General features: G+C 45.5%; 1 protein-coding gene and 1 long non-coding RNA gene across 4 annotated transcripts; both read right to left on the bottom strand.

Annotated features, from left to right (window-relative positions):
• Positions 1–1,023: 1,023 nt before the first annotated feature.
• LOC310852893 lies at positions 1,024–7,633 on the bottom strand. Of its 2 annotated transcripts, none has more exons than XR_014568391.1 (3): positions 7,481–7,633; positions 3,846–3,952; positions 1,024–1,384 (listed from the first exon to the last, which is right to left on the bottom strand). It is a non-coding gene; the product is annotated as an uncharacterized lncRNA (long non-coding RNA). The 2 variants fall into 2 exon arrangements; XR_014568392.1 differs by having other exon boundaries at positions 3,846–3,949.
• A 3,696-nt stretch (positions 7,634–11,329) lies between these two features.
• On the bottom strand, positions 11,330–23,672 carry LOC310852854 (uncharacterized protein). 2 transcript variants are annotated; one of them, XM_083756984.1, is made up of 7 exons: positions 23,077–23,672; positions 22,185–22,288; positions 22,019–22,082; positions 20,658–20,813; positions 19,032–19,151; positions 18,334–18,435; positions 11,330–11,534 (listed from the first exon to the last, which is right to left on the bottom strand). In XM_083756984.1, exons 3-7 carry the CDS (start codon positions 22,044–22,046, stop codon positions 11,428–11,430), a joined length of 513 nt encoding a protein of 170 aa, XP_083613110.1. In that variant the 5' UTR covers positions 22,047–22,082; positions 22,185–22,288; positions 23,077–23,672; the 3' UTR covers positions 11,330–11,427. The 2 variants fall into 2 exon arrangements, with proteins under 2 accessions (XP_083613110.1, XP_083613111.1); XM_083756985.1 differs by lacking the exon at positions 23,077–23,672 and having other exon boundaries at positions 22,185–22,306.
• Between the last annotated feature and the right edge of the window lie 23 nt (positions 23,673–23,695).

The raw sequence follows: 23,695 nt of genomic DNA, 5'->3' as shown, positions 1-23,695 counted from the left end.
ACACTATGGGACTAATCCAGGCATTCAAAGAAGTTAAGCAAAGAAGGTGTAATTGGAAAAAGGAGTGAAATTGCTTGTTTGGATGTCAATATCTTGTTTAGAGATAGGATGCCAGGTACACAGGGTTGCCTAGCAACAGTACATCACCAAAAGTCAGGCTTGCTGACTTATCCAACCTCACTTTTTCTCAGGAATGTGCATATGAGCAGAAACTGGTTTAGAAGTCAAGTCTGCATTGCATTCTGTAATCTGGGGGCAACAGGGCGAGAGTCTGTGAGTAACTGTGTTTGGTGGGTTTTACACAACTTAGTGTGAGCTAGCATGGTAAAGAGCTGGTGGATCTCTCTGTATATTTGTTTCTTTACTTCTAAGACCAGAAGAACTGTATTACAGTAGTTAGTACATTTATCTTTGTCTTGTGAGACAATAAACACTTTATACTTAGAACTGAACTGAGTGGGACAGAGGTTTTTCTTAACCAGGAACTCTGGAAAAAGATGACTATTGGAAAGCAGGAAAACTCTGAAGTTCAGCTGGAAGACTGTTGGAGCTGTGGATTCTCTGTTGACCCCACTGGTCGAAGTGTGGTGAAGTACTAACTGATAGCGGGCCCATGCCTGGCAGGTTATGAGCCAACAGACGTCTGGAAGTTGTAATATAGAACAAGACAATGGAAACTGTCACACTCACAGGAAGACCAATTCAGAAATAAAGAGGAGACACCACTGCTCTGACTGCAGGCAGGGTTGGTCTGGGGGAAGTGGGGCGACTCCTCCCCTAGAGAGGCCACGAAGACCCTTCCTGTTGCCAATAGGGGGAGTCATCCCTAAGAAGAGTGTTGTGTTCCCCTCCCCGCCCCCCCATCTGGTAAAATGTTCCCCTCTAACAGGTATACTAAATCAATCTTCCTCCACTTGGTGCCTGCCAACGCAACCTGTTGGTTAGGGCTGATGGCACCTAGAAGGCACTGGGTTGGGGAAGGCTGTATTGAATTAATTATTGCAACAGAACGTGGGCTATGACTGAGTCCTCCTTGCTTTATTTTCCAGGAGTTTCCATTATCTGAGGTTGCAAAATCAGGTCACCTGAGGATGCAGGATTGACAAAGGGCTTTTGAGTGCTGGTGTCAGAGACCTAATCTCTTCCATGCCCTTAATTCCATAATCTGGAAAATTGACCATGGCTTCTATTAAAGGTGGGTTGATTCATTGTCCACGAAGAGTTTTAATTGAACCATCGTTTATCGGGCTTCTTCTTACATATGCTTCTTTTTTGATCAAGACGGGGAAAGTTCTCCCAACATCGCAGTGGTGTTGCACACTTTGCTTTTATTGCACCGACTGGTTTATAAAGGTGGTTGTCTGGCTTACCGACTACCCAATAACTGAAAAGAAAAGGAAGCACAAATCAATGAGTCAGCAAGAAGCAAATTATTATTATTATTATTATTATTATTATTGTTGTTGTTGTTGTTGTTGTTGTTGTTATTATTATTAATTTATTTATACCCTGCACATCTGGCTCGGTGTCCCTATCCATCAACATGGGGTGTGTACTTTATTTCAGCATTAAGAGATCTCCCCATCTCAGAATCCTCAGATTCCAGGGCATTAAATGAAGCTGGTCTGAAAAAAGAAAAGGCTTCTTCACACAGCATGGAGTTAACCTGTGGAACTCACTTCAACAGGAGGTGGTGATGGCCACCAACGTGGAAGGCTTTAAAGCAGAGGCTCCCAAATCTATGTGGCCTACCACCTCCTTTCAGAAAAAAAAATAAAAATACTCAGCACCGTCCCCCCCCAGGAACCAACCTTTTTTAAGCAAACAAATAAAAGATGCAGTGACAAATTTGCATTCTTTTATGTGTCTGTATTTCTACCCGGTGCTATTTTTCTAGAAAAAAAGATGCCAGAACTCACCATGAATGCCTCCCTCTTTCTCTTTGAATTGCACCCACCTGGGAGGTTCCAGAACTGAGTTCCTGTGAGTTCCCCCTGAAAAAGCCCTGTTTCTACCTATATCCTACAACCTAATAAAGAAAGATTAAAATTCCATGGAGCGGACCAGAGTTAAGACTGCCGGCTCAGTCCGATCTATCCCAGGGGCGGAGCCGGTGACGCATCCTGCCTGCCATGGGCCAAACAGGCAGGCAGTCTGCGATCCACTTCCTGGGTCTGGGTGAAGCCCAAAAGTTCACCCTAGCCTGTGAAAACCTCTCCCCTCCAGTGCAATTGCCAGATCCAGGGGAACTTTTGTTGCCAACCCACAACAGAGCCCAACCTGGCAGTAAGCATCATTACATAACAGATGAATCTTCTCTTCTCTTCTCTTCTCTTCTCTTCTCTTTCACCCCACTTATTTTTAATCAACGCCCCCTTGGATCGTTTCAGTGCCCCCCAGGAGGCGGTATCGCACACTAGGGAAACACGGCTTTTAAGAAAGATGACTTCTAGTGTTATGAGAGTAGGAGAAAGCCTTTTCTCTATTCTCTTTCTCCACACTCATTAGTTCTGAGTGGACATAGGATCCTGCGGTTCTAGTAGATTCTTCATTCTGTTAGCCAGAGCTAACTGGGGTGATGATGGTGGAAAGCAACAATAACCAATGAACGATACTATGGAACACAGCAAGCCTTGTGTACCTGCATTCCTAAACTTTAGCAAACATTTAAGAAGCATTAGAATTCCTCACACTTATCCTTTCTTCTCTGTTCAAAGAGGCAAACTATCATATTTTAACAAGGTGAGGTCAAAAAGCATTGCTTGGTCTTCCAAAAAATGGAGAGGATCAAAACTGAGGGGGAGGCAAAGGGGACGTGCTGTCGCCACCCTGCTCTAGTCATGGACTGGTCATGTTGTTCGGATGCCTGATTATCGTCTTCCAAAGTAACTACTCTATTCCGAATTTAAAAATGGAAAGTGTAATGCCAGTGGCCAACAACAGAGGTTTAAAGACTCTCAAGGTAAATATTAAAAAATGTAGTATAAACACCAACAATTGGGAATCACTGGCCTGTGAGCACTCCAGTTGAACAGCCTTTACTAAAGGTGTCATGGACTTTGAAGACACTCAAACTCAGGACAAAAGGGAGAAACGTGCTAAGAGGAAGGCACATTTGGCAAACCCTCACCGTGATCAACTCCCGCCAGGAAACCTATGTCCTCACTGTGGAAGGACGTGTGGTGTGGATCCACTTACGGACTCACTGTTAAGACTGTGTTCATGGAAGACAATCTTACATGGCTACAAGTGATTGCTGAAGAAGATGAAGAACTGGGGTGATTTGAAGGACTACAGTGTTCACGCACATGGTGAAAGTGGAAAGAGACTGTGAGAAGGTATGGGTGAGGGGGCATTTGGCTATGTGGAGTCCTAGGTGGCTGGTGCCCATAAGTAGTGGCAGAGTGGAAGGCAAGGAGACTAACCATATGTGGAGCCAGCGACTGGAAGAACCACCGCCACCCCACCCCAGATTGGTTGTAGGTATAAGAAGGCTGAGGACAGACTGCGGTTGGTGAGGCACATTCGCCCTACTGGACCAGCCACATGGGGCGATTTCTTGTCTCAGTGTAGAAGCCCTTCATTGTTGAGCATGAAACTACTATCAAGCCCCATCAAATTATGCAGCATTACCATTTCTGATGAAGCTGGACAATATAATATTGCTTCCATCCTACAAAACTGCCTTTCTGACATGGGACATTAAATGCAATGGAAATAAAATACTGTGCTGGGTTCTAGATGCAGGCAAAGAACAGGAAGAGCTTTCAATGAAGAGCAAAAAACAAATTCTTAGCAAAGTTTCTACAATACAATAAACAGAGAAATGTTGCTTCAAGACTCACTATTGTGGTGGGTAAGTGTTATCTATCCATTTCCATCCAACGTAATGACGGAGCCCAATCCAGAAGTCATGCTGTTCGTTTTTAATTGCATTTTCCAGGAACTCCTGCTAAAAGCACAATCAGAAAGTCTTTCATAGGAATGAGAGGCCAGAATCCCCTCTCAGGTCATCCCCAGACTGTGGCCCCATCTGTACTGTGAAGTATCATACCACTTTAAACACTCAATGCTTCCTCCAAAGCATCCTGGGAACTGTAGGGTTTTTTTGGGGGGGGGCAATTTTTTTTATTGATTTTCATTTTTTCTTTACAAATTAGTCACTAATTAAAACAAATTTAACATTTTTCCAAATCTGACTTCCCATAAGTCTTCCTAGACGTTTTAATGATTCTCCTTCATGCTGCGTCATATTTCCCGATTACTTCTAGTTTATCTTCAGACTTTACAAATAACCTTACAAAATGCAATATTTTTACTTTTCAAACAGCTCTCCATCAATCAATTCCTGCACATACATTAATTAACATTTCCAGTTTTGACAAGTGAGGTTACTTATCAGATTCTCAATCCTTACTAAATCATTAATTAATGTTAATTAAAATAAAACTTCCTGTCCTTCCATATGCATATATAGTAACATAGCAATCCAGTCCAATAATTAGTCTTCTTGCTGCTCAGCTCCTCTGTCCCACATCACATGTAGTTTGAAGTCTTTTTTTTTAAGATAGGAACTCCAAGGTCAACCATCTTGCTTGGTGTAATTTCCCACCAGTAAGTTCATAGCAACCAGCCCATAATATTTAATTTTTTTTTGGGGGGGGGAGGAGGACGCCGACACTAACCACATTCTCCTAGATATTTCACAGTTCAAATCCATATTATAGCCTCTCCCCAAATCCAAGATTCTCGAACAGATGTGTCCCACCAATAGAAATCCCAGTTCTCCTTTGTGCAGACAAATCTGCTCCTTTCTAGCCCAGAATCCCAGAATTGTAGAGTTGGAAGGGACCCCGAAGGTCTAACCCCCTGCAATGCAGGAATGTCCTGTCTAAACTCACCAGTGGGGTTTGCTGTTAGCATGTGCAACAAGGCTTCCTCTATCAAGTTGGATCACTTGGGGTTCACTAAGTTCTTATTGTCTGCTCTGTGGGATGTAACCCACTGGTGCATGTGGGAATGTTCTGGGGCGCAGGAGGGGATATATTGACTAATTATATCCTTATCCAACTTGTGCTAACAAGTTCCCAAAATATCAGCAGAGTTTATAGACATTCCCCTTTAGGTTCACAACGGTAACGTGTGCACAGGTTCGCTAGAACCTCTATAATAATTACTCTGGTAATTTCCCCTTTGTTCCCTCTTAAAATACAAGACACGACACAGTCTTTATAAAAGTATAAAAGAGTTTACTCACGTTCTGTTCACAATATGATCCCAGAAGGCAGACAGCTTAAAAAGGTAAAATACATTTAGAATCTATCTTGTAGCAAGATAGTCCTTATCTCCTCTCTTGGCTGGGAGCCAAGAGAGCATCCTTAGATGTTTCCTCATCAAAGGAAGATGGCAGAGAGAGAGATATAGCTGCCTGCCCTGTGCTTTTATCATTTACCTGCACAGGTGAGGTCACACCCACCTCTGGTCACATGAGGAGGAAGTCCATCCCCAGGAAGTTTACCTGCTTGCTGGACAGTCATCCCTCCCCATGTTCTAACATGTACACTCTAGGAATGTTGTCATTGACTGCTCCTGTGTTTACATCCCACAGTGCAGTCAAATGCAATATTCTTATTTCCCTAGCGTGGGCACAAGTGGGGACATCCAGTCAGTGTAACTTCCTGTTCCGCTGGTCTGGAGCATCCTCCCCCTGGATGTGACCTGGGAGATGGGCATGGCTCTGGCTGACTCCATAAAAGAGCAGTCACGCAGCCACCCTCCCTCTCTTGCCGATCTCTTGCTTGCTGCTCTCATGCAGCCATGTTGTTCTCTTAATGTAAATTTTGCTGTCTGCTGGCTTTCAGCCAGCAGCACATGAGCTCAATCTCCATGCGAGATGAACTCACAGATTGTTATGTAACTACTAAAGTAAAGCTTGCCTTTCAGGGATCGAACTGTGAACTGAAATGTGAGTAAACCTCTTGTTATTTCGAAAGGAAAGACTTGTTTCTTTATCCTTCTAAGAGGGATAAAAGGGGACACCAGGAATAATCCATCTGGGCAAGCAAGATTGGATTACTTAACTAAAGAGATTCTGTTATGTACTGAGTTGAATAGGATCCAAAATGCAGCAGTCTGATTGGTCCTAGAATAGGATCCAAAATGCAGCAGTCTGATTGGTCCTAGAACAATGCAGGAGCATGATTGGTCTGCAGGAGCCACCCAATCCAGCTCCAGATGGAAGTGAAACCACAACCTGATTGGCCTCCAGGAGAATTCCGGAATTAGCCAATCACGTGGGGCCTATTGTGTAAATAATGCATATAAAGCAGATACTTTGGGGAAACTTTCATTCCTCCTCACCACTATGAGCTGAATAAAGAGCATGAAATCCACTCTCGACTCTGAGTATACTTCAGATTCAAACAAATCTGCAAACTAGCTTCCTGCTATATTGAAGGGAATCTGTTCTGCTACATCACTCACTATGCAGGATAACACCAACACAATCCAAGAGTCCAAATTTTAATCTGCGTCACATCTTCATCTTCTTTGAATCCCTTCAGTTTAGGAGGGGAAAAGGCACAGTGGACTTAGAGACTGCTTCAATTGCAGAGGGCTTAGCACCCAGTGCCTCACACACCTCTGCTTCCATGGAGGCAGGAACGGGTTCAGGAGATGATCGTGGGTATCTTTTCTCCTTTATATCCCTCAAGGAAGTACGGGAGGCAATTCAGCCTCAGGTTACCCCCCTCCCCTTTGCCAGAGTCTTTCTCACGAATGGGAGAGACGCCACTACAGTGGTGCCCCGCAAGACGAATGCCTCGCAAGACGAAAAACCCGCTAGACGAAAGGGTTTTCCGTTTTTTGATGCGCTTCGCAAGACGAATTTCCCTATGGGCTTGCTTCGCAAGACGAAAACGTCTTGCGTTTTTCCCCCCGCTTCCCCCCCTTTTTCTAAGCCGCTAAGCCGCTAATAGCCTTTTAGCCGCTAAGCCTTTAATAGCCGCTAAACCGCTAATAGCGCTAATCCGCTAAGATGCTAATAGGGTTGCTTCGCAAGACGAAAAAACCGCTAGACGAAGAGACTCGCGGAACGGATTATTTTCGTCTTGCGAGGCACCACTGTATTGGCACAGACTAGAACAGGAAGTTAGGAGCTGTAATTTCTTGTTTGGTGCTGAGAGTTGTTAGTTGTTAGGAGGGCTCTTTTCCCCCTCAGATTCCAAAGTGGTTTATCTATCCATCCCACTTCCCACAGAACTCTGGGAATTGTAACACTGTGAGGGGAATAGGAGGTCTGCTAAAAAGCTCTCAGTATCTTTAACAAACTTCCCAGGATCCTTTGGGGGATGCCATGACTGTCATGCTTTAAATGTATACTGCAGCTATGGCCAAAGTATCTTGCCCAGGAAGGCTTAAAACCATGAAACTGCAAAGGTTTATTCATGCCATTTATATATACAGTGTTCAGCTAGCTTACCTCCTCTTTTTCATTTTCAATAATAACCAGTTTGGATTTTTGACTCTCACAAAAGCTGTCTGCCTGACTCCAGTCTACTAGTCCTTCATCAAATAAATAGAGAGCCTCTTTATATATCTGCCACTTTTGATGATTTGAGGTGAGGTCATCTTTGAATACAGCCAGAAATTGGGAAGGGGAGGGGGGTGGAGAGAGAGAGGAAAACAAACAAGCCAGTTTTAGCTGGACTGAAGGTCTTACAGGTTTTATTATTATTATTACAGTGGTACTTCGGTTTAAGAACAGTCCGGTTTAAGAACGATTTGGCTTACAAACTCCGCAAAAACGGAAGTAGTGTCCTGGTTTGAGAACTTTAACTCGGTCAAAGAACGGAATCCAAATGGTGGAAGGGCACTGGCAGCGGGAGGCCTCATTAGGGAAAGCACACCTTGGTTTAAGAATGGTTTTGGTTTAAGAACGGACTTCCAAAATGGATTTAGTTTGTAAACCGAGGTACCACTGTATTTAAATTAAGTCATTATGAATTACATACTGATATTTCATTACAATCCAGCAAAAGACATGGTAGCTAACACACTGAAAGATTTGTTCTAATAAAGGACACATTTAGCCAGGTCATTTGTCCTCCTTTTCCTTCCCTGTTCCAATGTTTGCATTCATCAACAGATTGGTAATGCTATGAAGATTGTGTGGCACCCCCAATCTCTGCCGAGCAGTAGCAAGATTCAGGGATGTTCCAGTTGCTTGCCCAGGGTTGTGTTTCCATTGAGAAAATCGAGGAATAGTGGAGGTGAGTGTCGTTAAGAAGTATAGCTTACTTGACACATATTTAGACAAGATGCTTTAGATAAGATTCTTTTTTTTATAATATTTATTAAGGGCTTTTTTTATTATTACAATATAAAAAAGCAAACAAAGTTATTACATATCATAACATACTTTCTTATCTCCTTTGGACTTCCTCACAACTCCCGCTCCTGCGTTCCAAATTTAACCAGCAATTTATCACCTTATCTCCATCCTTACTGTCTAATTTCCCAATGTTATAGCTCAAATTTTAGATACCTTTATTTCACTCCTTACAAAATTAAACTTAACCTGATTTATCTAAAAAATTGTTTTTTCTTGAGTTTAACTTATCTTCCTAATTCCCTTCGTCTGTTTTAGTGGTGCCGAGTTGTTTATACTCAAGCATCCTGCTTAACATTCATACAGTTTACAATATTTTTGCAAGTAAATCTTAAATTTTTTCCAGTCTTCTTCTACCATCTCCTCTCCCAAATCTCGGATTCTGCCAGTCATCTCGGCCAGTTCCATGTAGTCCATCAGTTGCATCTGCCATTCTTCCAGTGTGGGTAGATCTTGAGTTTTCCAATGCTTAGCGACAAGTATCCTTGCTGCTGTTGTTGCATACATAAAAAATGTTCGGTCCTTCTTTAACACCCATTGGCCGACAATACCCAAAAGGAAGGCCTCTGGTTTCTTAGGGAAGGTATACTTAAATACCTTTTTCAGCTCATTATATATCATTTCCCAGAAAGCCTTCACTCTAGGGCAGGTCCACCAAAGGTGAAAGAACGTTCCTTCATTTTCCTTACATTTCCAACATTTGTTATCAGACAAGTGGTATATTTTTGCAAGTTTGACTGGGGTCATGTACCATCTATATATCATTTTCATTACATTTTCTTTCAAAGCATTACATGCAGTGAAATTCAGTCCAGTAGTCCACAACCTTTCCCAGTCCTCAAACATAATATTATACCCAATGTCCTGTGCCCACTTTATCATAGCCGATTTAACCGTTTCATCTTGTGTGTTCCATTTTAACAGCAAGTTATACATTCTTGAAAGTACCTTAGTCTTAGGCTCTAGCAATTCCGTTTCTAGCTTCGATTTTTCCACCTGGAATCCTAACTTTTTATCAAGTTTGAAGACTTCTTTAATCTGAGCGTAATGTAACCAATCTCGGACTTTGTCTTTCATTTTCTCCTGACTCTGCAATTTCCAATTGTCCCCATCCTTTTCTAATATTTCCCAATACTTTGGCCATTTGGCCTCCATATTGAGCCTTTTCCGGGCCTTAGCTTCCAATGGTGAAAGCCACCTTGGAGTTTTATTTTCCAATAAGTCTTTATATTTTGTCCAGACATTAAACACTGCTTTTCTGACAATATGATTCTTGAAAGCCTTATGAATCTTAACCTTGTCGTACCATAAATATGCATGCCAGCCAAACGCATTGTCAAAACCTTCCAAATCTAATACATCAGTGTCCTCGAGAAGCAACCAGTCTTTTAACCAGCAGAAAGCTGCTGATTCATAATACAGCCTTAAGTCTGGCAGGGCAAAGCCCCCTCTTTCTTTCGCATCAGTTAGTATCTTAAACTTAATTCTGGGCTTTTTGCCCTGCCAGACAAATTTGGAAATGTCTCTCTGCCACTTCCGGAAACACTGTTTTGTCCACAATTTGTAATGTTTGAAACAAAAACAGCATTTTTGGCAATACATTCATCTTTACAGCAGCGATTCGGCCTAACAAGGAAAGTTTCAGTCTTGTCCAACTTTCTAAGTCTCTCTTTATTTCTGACCAGCATTTCTCATAGTTATCCTTAAATAGACTCAGATTTTTTGCTGTTATGTTTACCCCTAGGTATTTTACTTTTTTAACCACGTTTAACTCTGTCTCTTCCTGAAACCGTTCTGACTCTGTAACTGTCAGATTTTTTCCCAATACCTTAGTTTTCTGCTTGTTTAATTTAAATCCCGCCACCCGACCAAACTCTTGAATCAGTTGCAATACTTTTTTTCGTGCTAGATTCTGGCTTCTGTAGGGTCAAAACTAGGTCATCTGCAAACGCTTTAAGTTTATATTGTTTCGCTCCGACCTGAATTCCTTCAACCATCCGGTCCCCTCTAATCATGTTCAAGAGCACTTCCAGGACCGAAATAAATAACAATGGGGAAATAGGGCAGCCTTGTCGTGTTCCTTTTTCAATTTTGAACTCTTCTGTAATCACATTGTTGACTATCAATTTCGCCTTTTGTTCTGAATAAATTGCTTCTATCCCATTTTCAAAACCCCGTCCCACTCCCATTCCTTCCAAATTTTCCTTCATAAATTTCCAAGAAATATTGTCAAAGGCCTTCTCCGCATCTATGAAAATCAACACTGCTTTTGTATTGATATTTGTTTGCAAAAGTTCCAAAATGTCAATGATATTCCTTGTATTAGCAAACAAATGTCTACCTGGGAGAAAGCCTGCCTGATCCTTATGAATTATCTCATTTAAAACTATTTTAAATCTGCTTGCTAAAATGTCTGCAAATATTTTGTAATCCACATTTAGAAGAGAGATGGGGCGGTAGTTCTTAAGTTGAGTCTTTTCAGTTTCCAACTTTGGTATCAATGTGATAAATGCTTCTTTCCACGATTCCGGCGCCTTCTTCCCCTCCAAAATTTCGTTGCTAACCTCCAGCAGTGGTTGTATCAAATAGTCTTTCAATGTCTTATAGTACTTGGAGGTAAGCCCATCTGGCCCTGGAGATTTGCCCAATTGCAAGATTCTTGCATTGCAGGGGGTTGGACTAGATTACTGGACTGAGTTGGGTTTCTTCCAACTCAACAATTCTATGATTCTGCTTGCAGATAAAGTCTTCAATGGAGGAGGTACAGAACATTATACCCTGGAGTGTCTCTCATAGTGTGGGGAAAGTGTATTTGATCCCTTGCTAAATTTGCCTGTTTGCCCTCTGACGAAGAAATGACCAGTCCATAATTTTAATGGTAGGTTTATTGTAGCTGTGAGAGACAGAATAACAACAGGAAACCCCCCAGAAACCGAGAATATTCTAGAGGATGGTGGGACCTTTATACCTTCAACAGCTGTTCAGATGAGGGGCTTTCAGGACATGGGTTCCCCCTATCCTCTGATTTCTCAACATCACTATCTTAAGAATAACTTACTGATTGCAGACTGGACTTCATTTGCTCTGTCAGCCCATATAAGCAATTCACCTGCTAACTTCTCAGCTTCAGCAAGTATTTCAGAATCTGAAAGGTTAGGATAATTCAGGTCAGTGAGATCTCAAACAGCTATTCAACTCTATACAAAGGCTGTTTCCCTATAACTTGTGATGGGCCACATCCTAACATTCTGGGTGGTCTGTAATCTGCTGAGCATTGATCTGATTAACTGTGCTCTGGAGATCTTAGAGAGGCGTTGTGATTCTATTGCTTGTCTGCTAAGAATTCACCTCTGCACCACTTCTGTTTGTTACCCAGGTGTGGGACCCCCTTTTAAATAAACCACAGAACCAAGGAAATTATTTCGAGTCCAGCATCCAGATTTAGAGACTCTGTATTTTCATACAGATCTCAAACGCCTTGGCTCCTGACCAAATCGGTTCCCAAACGATCAAATCAGAAGCCGCGCTTTGGTTTCTGAATGTTTTGGAAGTTGAACAGACTTCCTGAACATTCCAATTGACTTCCAAGATACGTTTGTATTTCATTTATCTATTGCAATAGGACAGAGCTCAACCCAAGGTGCTAGTTGAGAAGGTCTGTCCTGAGGCGCTTCAGAACAAAAGCTTATATAGTAGTTCAAACATAGCAAACAAAGAGTCACCAAACATCTTCTCATACGTCAGGAAAGGTTACAAGCCATGGGATAGAAAACATGTATAGTGTCTTCCTGCTCTCCACTTCCCCCACTATCACCTTGGGGTTGCCCAGAAGTGCTTAGGCCTTTTGCTCTTTTTAGGTATTGAATGTCCCACTTTGCTCTGGCCACCTAGTCTATGATCAGTCCTTAATAACATTCCTCCATTTGTCTTTCAGGAAACCTCCAAGGATTTCTGCTTAACACCCTGGTACTAACTCATAGGAAAACATCCTGCCATTTGTGCTGCTTTCAGGGTCAGATAAAGAGAGACTCACAAATGGAGAACTCACAGAAATCAAGCCTCATACATTTTAAAAGGTTAAATGCAATTAATATGAAACACTGAAACATTATTTAAATAAAATATATACACCCGGGGTCTTTAATTCTTATATCAATTACCGGTAGTACTGAGAATAAAATTGCTTGCCTCTGCAATTACTTTGATGTGACATTGTTTATATATTATCTATTTTTAAAATTTCTATACCGCTTTACATTTTTAAGAAAATATCAAAGCGGTTTACAGCATATTGAATGAATAAAACATAAATAAAACAATCTGAAGAAAGTAAAATATAGAGTATACAGTCAAAGCAACGTGACAGTGTAGCACCCTGCTTGTGGTTAGCGCTTAGCTGGAATGAAATATTCAACACAGCAATAGAGAAATTAAAATAATAATTTATTTGTTGGACAAATAAATGAGAGGCACAGTGGTATATGGTTACCAAGCTCTGGCCTGCCCTCCTGCCATTATGGCCAGCACTTATATTTCCTCAATCCAGCCCCCTTTCTCCTCCCTTGGCTGCCTCTGTCCAATCAGCCTGGTTGAAATTCCTATTGGCTATTTACTAGAACCAATCATAAAAGATACACCCATTTCCTATTACCTTTTATGGGAGACAGAGAGCTATATTTTCTTCTATTTATAAATGGCAAACAAGTAGCCATACATCTTACATTAGCCTCGACCAGGCACCTTAATTACCAGATCACCTTTGCCCCCTTCATTCTAAAATAGAGCAGATGGCTAAAGCAGATGGTGGGGTATTTTTATCTGAACAGATCTTTTGTTCACCTTTTCACACACAGCATCATCATAAATGAAAGATCTCCTTTTTTTGGAGGTCTTTAAGCAAAGGCCTGACAACCATATGTCAGGAGTGCTCTGATGGTGTTTCCTGCCTGGCAGGGGGCTGGGCTCGATGGCCCCTGTGGTCTCTTACAACTATATGATTCTATGAAATAAGAATCTAACATTTCTTACTTTCTAAATCCTTTGCATAATTACATTTAAGCTAATATATTTCATACATTAACATATATAAATAACTTTTTAAAAGGAAAAGACCTTTGCAGAGTAAAAAGTCTCAAGTTTAGAAGGAACAAGGAACAGCTTAAAAAATGGCTCTTTACTCCCCCTTTTGCCAGCCAGATGCTTTGACCTTTTGGCTCTATATCTGATGAGAGGCCAAATGGTATTATTTTCTGTTAAACAATAAACCTTACTATTTACCAACTCTTAATTTAGCAGCTTTTATTACAGCTTAATTATATTCTGTAATATGTAGGGTCAGTGACCTTTTGCTCTCAGCCTTTTTATGACCGCAATAAACCAGAGGGGCCCTCTGCCCAAGAGCTTGCCAGCTGCCTGCTGGTTTCCCGCCTCGAAAGAAACATTTGTGAATTTAAGATACAACCTTGATCAAAAATATAAGCCTTGATCAAGAATACAGGCTTTGATCAGATGCCTCAACAGAAAAGTAAAATATTATCTTAAAGATTTCAGAATAAAACATTACAAAGGAGGTCAACTACAGAATACATATTTAACATAGTAGGGCTGGTGAGTGTGGGCCCTGCCCCCTAGGCCAGGTGGAAAGGGCCTTGCAGGGAGCGGCCTTCATGCCCCACAGCCAGGCAATGTTCCTCCGGCCTCATGAGGAGCCTCTTCAGTGGGGCTGGTGAGTGTGGGCCCTGGCCCAGGGCCAGGAGGAAAGGGCCTTGCAGGCAGCGGCCTCCATGCCCCACAGCCAGGCAATGCTCCTCCGGCCTCATGAGGAGCCTCTTCAGTGGGGCTGGTGAGTGTGGGCCTCACCCCCTCTGCCAGGAGGAAAGGGCCTTGCAGGGAGCGGCCTTCATGCCCCACAGCCAGGCAATGCTCCTCCGGCCTCATGAGGAGCCTCTTCAGTGGGGCTGGTGAGTGTGGGCCTCACCCCCTCTGCCAGGAGGAAAGGGCCTTGCAGGAGCGGCCTTCATGCCCCACAGCCAGGCGATGTTCCTCTGGCCTCATGAGGAGCCTCTTCAGTGGGGCTGGTGAGTGTAGGCCTAGTGCCCTAGGCCAGGAGGAAAGGGCCTTGCAGGGAGTGGCCTTCATGCCCCACAGCCAGGCAATGCTCCTCCGGCCTCATGAGGAGCCTCTTCAGTGGGGCTGGTGAGTGTGGGCCCAGCCCCCTAGGCCAGGTGGAAAGGGCCTTGCAGGAGCGGCCTTCATGCCCCACAGCCAGGCGATGTTCCTCTGGCCTCATGAGGAGCCTCTTCAGTGGGGCTGGTGAGTGTAGGCCTAGTGCCCTAGGCCAGGAGGAAAGGGCCTTGCAGGGAGTGGCCTTCATGCCCCACAGCCAGGCAATGCTCCTCCGGCCTCATGAGGAGCCTCTTCAGTGGGGCTGGTGAGTGTGGGCCCAGCCCCCTAGGCCAGGTGGAAAGGGCATTGCAGGGAGCGGCCTTCATGCCCCACAGCCAGGCAATGCTCCTCCGGCCTCATGAGGAGCCTCTTCAGTGGGGCTGGTGAGTGTGGGCCCTGCCCCCTAGGCCAGGTGGAAAGGGCCTTGCAGGGAGCGGCCTTCATGCCCCACAGCCAGGCAATGCTCCTCCGGCCTCATGAGGAGCCTCTTCAGTGGGGCTGGTGAGTGTGGGCCCTGCCCCCTAGGCCAGGTGGAAAGGGCCTTGCAGGCAGCGGCCTCCATGCCCCACAGCCAGGCGATGTTCCTCTGGCCTCATGAGGAGCCTCTTCAGTGGGGCTGGTGAGTGTGGGCCCTGCCCCCTAGGCCAGGTGGAAAGGGCCTTGCAGGGAGCGGCCTTCATGCCCCACAGCCAGGCGATGTTCCTCTGGCCTCATGAGGAGCCTCTTCAGTGGGGCTGGTGAGTGTGGGCCCTGCCCCCTAGGCCAGGTGGAAAGGGCCTTGCAGGGAGCGGCCTTCATGCCCCACAGCCAGGCAATGCTCCTCCGGCCTCATGAGGAGCCTCTTCAGTGGGGCTGGTGAGTGTGGGCCTCACCCCCTCTGCCAGGAGGAAAGGGCCTTGCAGGGAGCGGCCTTCATGCCCCACAGCCAGGCAATGTTCCTCCGGCCTCATGAGGAGCCTCTTCAGTGGGGCTGGTGAGTGTGGGCCTCACCCCCTCTGCCAGGAGGAAAGGGCCTTGCAGGGAGCGGCCTTCATGCCCCACAGCCAGGCAATGTTCTTCCGGCCTCATGAGGAGCCTCTTCAGTGGGGCTGGTGAGTGTGGGCCCTGGCCCAGGGCCAGGAGGAAAGGGCCTTGCAGGCAGCGGCCTCCATGCCCCACAGCCAGGCAATGCTCCTCCGGCCTAATGAGGAGCCTCTTCAGTGGGGCTGGTGAGTGTGGGCCCTGCCCCCTAGGCCAGGTGGAAAGGGCCTTGCAGGGAGCGGCCTTCATGCCCCACAGTCAGGCAATGCTCCTCCGGCCTCATGAGGAGCCTCTTCAGTGGGGCTGGTGAGTGTGGGCCTAGTGCCCTAGGCCAGGAGGAAAGGGCCTTGCAGGCAGCGGCCTCCATGCCCCACAGCCAGGCAATGCTCCTCCGGCCTCATGAGGAGCCTCTTCAGTGGGGCTGGTGAGTGTGGGCCCAGGCCCCTAGGCCAGGAGGAAAGGGCCTTGCAGGCAGCGGCCTCCATGCCCCACAGCCAGGCAATGTTCTTCCGGCCTCATGAGGAGCCTCTTCAGTGGGGCTGGTGAGTGTGGGCCCAGCCCCCTCTGCCAGGAGGAAAGGGCCTTGCAGGGAGCGGCCTCCATGCCTCACAGTCAGGCAATGCTCCTCCGGCCTCATGAGGAGCCTCTTCAGTGGGGCTGGTGAGTGTGGGCCCAGCCCCCTCTGCCAGGAGGAAAGGGCCTTGCAGGGAGCGGCCTCCATGCCCCACAGTCAGGCAATGCTCCTCCGGCCTCGTGAGGAGCCTCTTCAGTGGGGCTGGTGAGTGTGGGCCCAGCCCCCTCTGCCAGGAGGAAAGGGCCTTGCAGGGAGCGGCCTCCATGCCCCACAGCCAGGCAATGTTCCTCTGGCCTCATGAGGAGCCTCTTCAGTGGGGCTGGTGAGTGTGGGCCCAGCCCCCTCTGCCAGGAGGAAAGGGCCTTGCAGGGAGCGGCCTCCATGCCCCACAGCCAGGCAATGTTCCTCTGGCCTCATGAGGAGCCTCTTCAGTGGGGCTGGTGAGTGTGGGCCCAGCCCCCTCTGCCAGGAGGAAAGGGCCTTGCAGGGAGCGGCCTCCATGCCCCACAGTCAGGCAATGCTCCTCCGGCCTCATGAGGAGCCTCTTCAGTGGGGCTGGTGAGTGTGGGCCCAGCCCCCTCTGCCAGGAGGAAAGGGCCTTGCAGGGAGCGGCCTCCATGCCTCACAGTCAGGCAATGCTCCTCCGGCCTCATGAGGAGCCTCTTCAGTGGGGCTGGTGAGTGTGGGCCCAGCCCCCTCTGCCAGGAGGAAAGGGCCTTGCAGGGAGCGGCCTCCATGCCTCACAGTCAGGCAATGCTCCTCCGGCCTCATGAGGAGCCTCTTCAGTGGGGCTGGTGAGTGTGGGCCCAGCCCCCTCTGCCAGGAGGAAAGGGCCTTGCAGGGAGCGGCCTCCATGCCCCACAGCCAGGCAATGTTCCTCTGGCCTCATGAGGAGCCTCTTCAGTGGGGCTGGTGAGTGTGGGCCCAGCCCCCTGGGCCAGGTTAAAAGGGCCTTAGAGAGGTCTTGTGAATTATCCAACACTCATAGCTGTCAACTTTTCCCTTTTTTAAAGGGAAATTCCCTTATTCCGGATAGGATTCCTCGCAAGAAAAAGGAAAAGTTGGCAGCTATGTCCAACACTGCATCCTGCCCTGTACTTTGTGGTTAATTTTGGATGAAGACATGAGCAAAGTGCTTGCACTAACGCACTCAGCAGTATGCTCTCTTTACTGCTCTCCTTTCTGGCTAGTTAAAGCTGGGGGGGATGGGACAGTGGCATCTGACTCCAGGGTGTGCACATTGTGGTCTTCTTGTTGGGCTAAGTGCAGTTCAGGTTGGTTGTTGGGTGTCATGGCACTTGGATCATTTTGCAGGTCTTAGAATGGAGTCTTGCTGGTGTTCTGGTTTGGGGCTGAACCATTGTCTTCTGGGTACAAGAACTCCAGCACAGCTGAGAATTAGCAAGTGGGCCAAAGTTCAACTTGTAAGCCGGACCTAGGTGCAAGGGAACCCTGGCCTTCTGTGGTTTTCAGCAACTGGTATTCAAAGACATACTTCCATTAAGAGTGGAAGAACCTAAACAAAAAAATTCCTTCCAGTAGCACCTTAAAGACCAACTAAGTTAGTTCTTGGTATGAGCTTTCGTGTGCATGCACACTTCTTCAGATACACTAACTTAGTATGCATGCACATTTCTTCAAGAACTAACTTAGTTGGTCTTTAAGGTGCTACTGGAAGGAATTTTTTTTTGTTTTGACTATGGCAAACCAACACGGCTACCTATCTGTAACTGGAAGAACCTAGTCATTGTGGCTGGTGCCAAAATGATTAGCTGTGCTGCTGGCCTAGTGTGGAGAGGAACATCTGGGATAGATTGTGGAGGCATAAAATCGAAAAAAAAAACCCTGTTTGGCTGAAGATGCAGAAACAGTGTCTCCACATACACATGAACACTCTAATGCAGACACAGCCTACATGTCTCTTCAGCAAACATGGGCTCCCAGTTTTGTCCCTGTTGAATGCTATGAATGGTGATATGAGCTGGGGCCCCAGCATTTCCAGAAGGCAAGTGGTAAGTGAGAGGATGGAACTTCTTCCACCTACTACTATCCTACTCTAGTCCAGCCACTTCACAGTGACTTTTCTTCAAGGGGCTGGGAAGAAGCTCTGCTATGGGGCAATACCCCCTGATGGAGCTGGGGCAAGGAGTGGCCCTAAGTGTATGGACTATAACACCTTACTTACCACTCCTTCCTTGGAGGGATGGTTTCTCTTTGATCATGAAGTCCCTTATAGTTTTCATTGCTAAATCCATATCAGGTGATTTGTGATCCCGTTTATGAATATCTATGGAAGAGTTAGAAGGGAAAGAAATGGTGAGTCAGCTGATGTGACAGTACCTCCACCCCAGAATTGCTGCGGCTGATTTGGAATCAAGGCTCCCCGTGTGTTAGCAATTTTTTAAGGCTCTTCACATCTCAAAGGAAAAGTGTTTAATGAAGCATCAGGCAGCAGAGTGGGCAGCATTCCAGTAATAAAACTGCATTAAAATGAAACATGTAAATCACCCTGTGAAGGGTGGTCTATAAATTGAAGACCTCTTTTGTTTGAATTCAGCTGTTCCGACCACTCACTGAAGCAGACCGTACACTTGTTTTTCTAGGAGGAAAGTGGGACAGGGAGTTGCAATGTAGGACAGGTGACTGCACAGGTTGCTTCATAATGTTGGCCTAAGAAGTCCCAAAGCAGTTACTGAGGGGCAAGAAACAGGCATTCATTTCAATGGGTGAGATTTAGTCACATCCTTACTTTTCACACTGGAATCAATGGGAGGTAAAAGGGCTTAGCTGTGGTTGGATTATGGTGACACTTTTGAAAGTGTTCTTCATACTGATGTAAAGCCAACCAGGATAACGCTAAAGGCCTACACAGCCTAGACTTACATAGACTAACTGCTCCAAATGCAGCAAAAAACAGGACCAGGCACAGCATCACTACAATAAATGTACCAATGGAAGAGAGAAAGAACTCTTTTATCTCATGCAAAACAGCAGCAAGTTTTCCTTGATGGACAAAAAGAAAGAAAATCTGCTTAAGTATCATGGCTAACTTTTTTGCCTTTTCATTTCAAGTGACAGTAATGGATCCAGAAGTACTCCTTCAGAGTACAGAACAGGCCATATCCCACCCATCTTGTCTAGGGAACCTCCCACTGACTGCACCTCAGTCTTGTCTGGATTAAACTTATGTTTATTGGCTCTCATCTAGTCCATTACTGAGGCCAGGCATCCGTCTAGTATGTCAACTGCCATACCTGCAAATGTAAAGGAGAGATAGAGCTGTGTGTCATCAGCATTTCTCACAACACACTCCAAAATCTGGATGACCTTCCTCTGCATGGATGATAAAACTGAACTTTGAGGAACCCCGTGTTGAAGGCTCCATGGTGCTGATCAGAACTCTTCAAGCACAGTCACCTAAGCAGGACTAGAACCGTTGCATAGCAGCGTCGCCCAATCCCAGCTCAGTCAGAAGAGTTTGGATTTGATATCCCGCTTTATCACTACCCTTAAGGAGTCTCAAAGCAGCTCACAATCTCCTTTCCCTTCCTCCCCCACAACAAACACTCTGTGAGGCGAGTGAGGCTGAGAGACCTCAAAGAAGTGTGACTGGCCCAAGGTCACCCAGCAGCTGCATGTGGAGGAGCAGAGACGCGAACCGGGTTCCCCAGATTACGAGACTACCGCTCTTAACCACTACACTGCACTGGCTCTCAGTAAGTCCCTCCAGAAGAATACCATAGTTCAGTGTTTTTCAACCACTGTTCCGCGGCACACTAGTGTGCCGCGAGATGTTGCCTGGTGTGTCGTGGGAAAAATTGAAAAATTCGAAAGATTTAAAAATAAAGTATTTTATAATTTTTCATATTTCTGTTTACTTACTATTTCATAATAAAGTAATTATAAAATACTTTCTTTGTGTTTATTTGATTCCTATTCAAGAGAATTACTTTATATATAGTCAATATAGGCACAGAGTTAAATTTTTTAACATTTTCTAATGGTGGTGTGCCTCGTGATTTTTTTCATGAAACAAGTGTGCCTTTGCCCAAAAAAGGTTGAAAAACACTGCCATAGTTGATGGTATTGAAAAGCACTGCGAGATCAATGAGGATCAACAGGGCACACTTCTGCCTCTCTCACAGCAGAGCAAAGGCTGTCCTATTGCGAAATAGCTTTAATAAACGAAGTCCCTACAGGATGCTTGGCTTGATATTCTCTTTGTTGCATGCTTATTTAAAGGTTTGTTCTCTCACCTGGGTGAGGAGCAGTGGTAGAGAGGTAAATCCTTACCACATTGTGGATCAGGGGAGAACACAGCCTGAGGCTGGCATAGCACTAGTTTGCTTGGCTAAAGGAGCCTGTTGGAGTGACAGAGCACGGCTGGCTTTTCTCCAGCCCTTCCCACCACGACTGGTCACACATGCCTCCTGCTGCTCTCCCACTTTTCCTTTCCAGTGTGTTCCTCGTCTAGGCTATGAACCAGTTCTATGTGTGCTGCATACATACCCTTTCTGGGAGGTGGTTTTCGTCTGCGTTTTAGTATTGACCTGGATGCCACATTAGATCTGGAAGAGACATTGGATCTAGAAGCCACGTTGGATCTGGAAGCCACATTGGATTTGGAAACTGCATTGGATCTGGAAGCCACACTGGTTCTTGAAGCTGCATTGTGGTGTTGGGTCACATAGTATGTAATTTACTTGAACATCAGCAAAAACTTGCAAAAAAGCCATTGTGTGATAGCAGCTAAATCCCAGTAGGGTAAATCCCTGAAAAACTTGAGTGATGATCCTGCAGGAATTCAGTTTTCAGCTCTACTCTGCCAGACAAACCTCATTTCTTTTTTTTAAATGGAGTAACAAGCTTGGTGGAACAGGGGAATGATGTGAACATAGTGTATCTTGATTTCAGTAAGGCTTTTGACAATGTTCCCCATGTTATTCTTGTGAGAAAACTGGTCAAGTGTGGGTGGAATGAGGTAACTGTTAGGGGGATTTGTAGCTGGTTGACTGAGTGAACCGAAATAGTGCTCACTAATGGTTCCCTGATTCAGGTAGGAAGCCGTGTTGGTCTGACACAGTCAAAATAAAGAATTAAAAAATAGTCCAGTAGCACCTTAGAGACCAACTAAGTTTGTTCTGGGTATAAGCTTTCGTGTGCATGCACACTGAAAGAGAAGTCACCAGACCCTTATATACAGTGGGAGGGTGGGGTGGGGTTTTTCTCAGAATGATAGTGGGAGATGGGTGATTGACTTAATGGGTATGGAAAACTGTTGATGACTGTTAACAACTGCAATTAGTTCTACAGGAAAAAGCAAGGGATAGTATGCAGATATATAAGGGTCTGGTGACTTCTGTTTCAGTGTATCGAAGAAGTGTGCATGTACACAAAATCTTATATCCTGTACAAACTTAGTTGGTCTCTAAGGTGCTACAGGACTATTTTTTAATGGTTCCTTGTCATCCTGGGGAAAAGTGACAAGGGGGGTGCCACAGGATTCTGTCCTGGGCCCGTTGTCGTTCAACAATTTTATAAACCACTTGGATGAAGGAATTGAAGAGATGCTCACCATATTGGCAGATGACACCAAACTGGGAGGGGTAGCTAATGCCATGGAAGACAGAAGTGGGATTTACATAGGTTTTGAAGTTTTTTGAAATATTGTTGCCAAACTTGGCACAAATGTTCCCAGGGTTTGGGAGGTGGTCTTCATCACCATTTAGATACCAGGTTCCATTTTTGTGCCACTTGAGATATCATCCCCAAACTCTGCAGAAAGGAAGGCTCAGGGTCTCACTTCTAAGACGTACAGAAACTCTGCCTTCCTGTATTGCAATGAAGAGGAAATAGTAAAAACAACTTACGTTCTGTGAATGTCAGGCCTCCCGCCATTTTAACTGCTCATTTGGATTGGTGCCTTATGTCATCCTGCATTCAGAACCATATAAAGGAGTGGACAGTTAGCACAACTTCTATGAAAAAAATTAGTGCTCAAAAACCAAATCAGAGTAGCAGTCTGCAGAAGCTCACCTCTTTTTGTTGACAGGATCTTATTCTTAGCTGCCATCTTATCTCCTCATTTTGAGTGCGGTCTCATCCTGGAGTTCTTCTAAGTGACCATTTAATGGATTAGGCTGTTAAAATGTTTTGAGACAAACCTACTGTTTAAAGATTGGATGCGGGTGTCGCTGTGTGTTAAACCACAGAGCCTAAGGCTTGCTGATCAGAGGGTTGGCGGTTCGAATCCCCGCGATTGGATGAGCCCCGTTGTTTGGTCTCTGCTTCTGCCAACCCAGCAGTTCGAATGCACATCAAAGTGCAAGTAGATAAATAGGTACCACTCTGGCGGGAAGGTAAACGGCATTTCCATGTGCTGCTCTGGTTCGCCAGAAGTGGCTTAGTCATGCTGGCCACATGACAGGGAAGGTGTACGCCAGCTCCCTCGGCCAATAAAGCGAGATGAGCCCTGCAACCCCAGAGTCGTCCGCGACTGGACCTAATGGTCAGGGGTCCCTTTACTTTTACTGTTTAAAAACCAGTCATATCAAGCTCTTCATTATACAAGGAAGTAGACATGAAAAGCTCTCTGGCATCCTGTCCCCACTTCATTTATAGACATTCCCTGTTCCCTGAGAAGCAGGGGAGAGAAGCAGACTGCTTTTCTTCCACTGTAAAGGGGCAGCTGGGGCCTTCTGAATTCTAGCTTAGTGACATACTTCATGCGAACGGCTAAAGTTCAATCCACAGCATTTCCCATCAGAAGGAGATCTCCAGCAGGAAGCCTTAGAAAGACCTCTCTTTTCCAGGGATCCTGGGCAGCTGTTGCCAGTTGGGCTAAACAGCACACGGGGCAAGACAACCAATGGCCTTCGAAAAAGGCAACTGACTACGAGCAACTTTTCCCCTTTCCCCTTTTGGATACCGTGGTGCCTCCCGAAGTCCTTTCAGCCTCAGCCTCTTTCTGCAGATGTTCCTTCCTTCAACGGCTCCAACCACCTTCCGCTTTGATGCAGAACATTCCAGAGTTCCCATTCAGCTTCTGCTCCTCCCTGATTGGGACTGGCAGGCAGCCAATCAGCACTCCACATATAGCAGAAGTCCAGGAAAATATCTAGTTTAGTTATTGCTTACTCCACTTCCATAGTACTCTCATGCACAAAAATGACTTTCATGAGTATCTTTCGAACGCTGCAAAGGACAGGCATGTTCTGTCCCCTTTAACCCCAGGGCTTAATGACTCCTGGGGAACTTCTTCAGTTAAGTGGATGAGCACCCCACCCCTCAAATTGTTGTATTTTTCTTCTTCTGAGACTAAATTTGGAACATGGACTGTTATCTCACAGTTTCCCGCTTAACCCTAGGCATTAAATATTTATTCAGGTCCAGCAGAGTTCCACCCACCATGTCAACTACAGGCAAGCAACTGAAATTTAAAAGTATAATTTAATGGACCAAAATAACTCTTAAGGGCAGGAGAACACTATGGGACAAATCCAGGATTTCAAAGAAATTAAGCAAAGAAGCTGTAATCAGTAAAAGGC

Source organism: Podarcis gaigeae (assembly GCF_964106915.1).
Source record: "Podarcis gaigeae genome assembly, chromosome: 9".
In the NCBI taxonomy this organism is placed as follows: domain Eukaryota; kingdom Metazoa; phylum Chordata; class Lepidosauria; order Squamata; family Lacertidae; genus Podarcis; species Podarcis gaigeae.
Note: the sequence above shows the minus strand (reverse complement) of the source record. Positions and strands in the feature narration are given on the sequence as shown.

What these genes read in the sequence shown, in the direction of transcription:
- LOC310852854 (XM_083756984.1), bottom strand. Translation starts at nt 22,046, where the DNA reads ATGGCGGGAGGCCTGACATTCACAGAAC. An exon ending in AGGCCTGACATTCACAGAAC is followed by an intron (nt 20,814 to 22,018) that starts GTAAGTTGTTTT and finishes ACCACAATGCAG; the next exon opens with CTTCAAGAACCAGTGTGGCT. An exon ending in AAAACCACCTCCCAGAAAGG is followed by an intron (nt 19,152 to 20,657) that starts GTATGTATGCAG and finishes TTGTCCATCAAG; the next exon opens with GAAAACTTGCTGCTGTTTTG.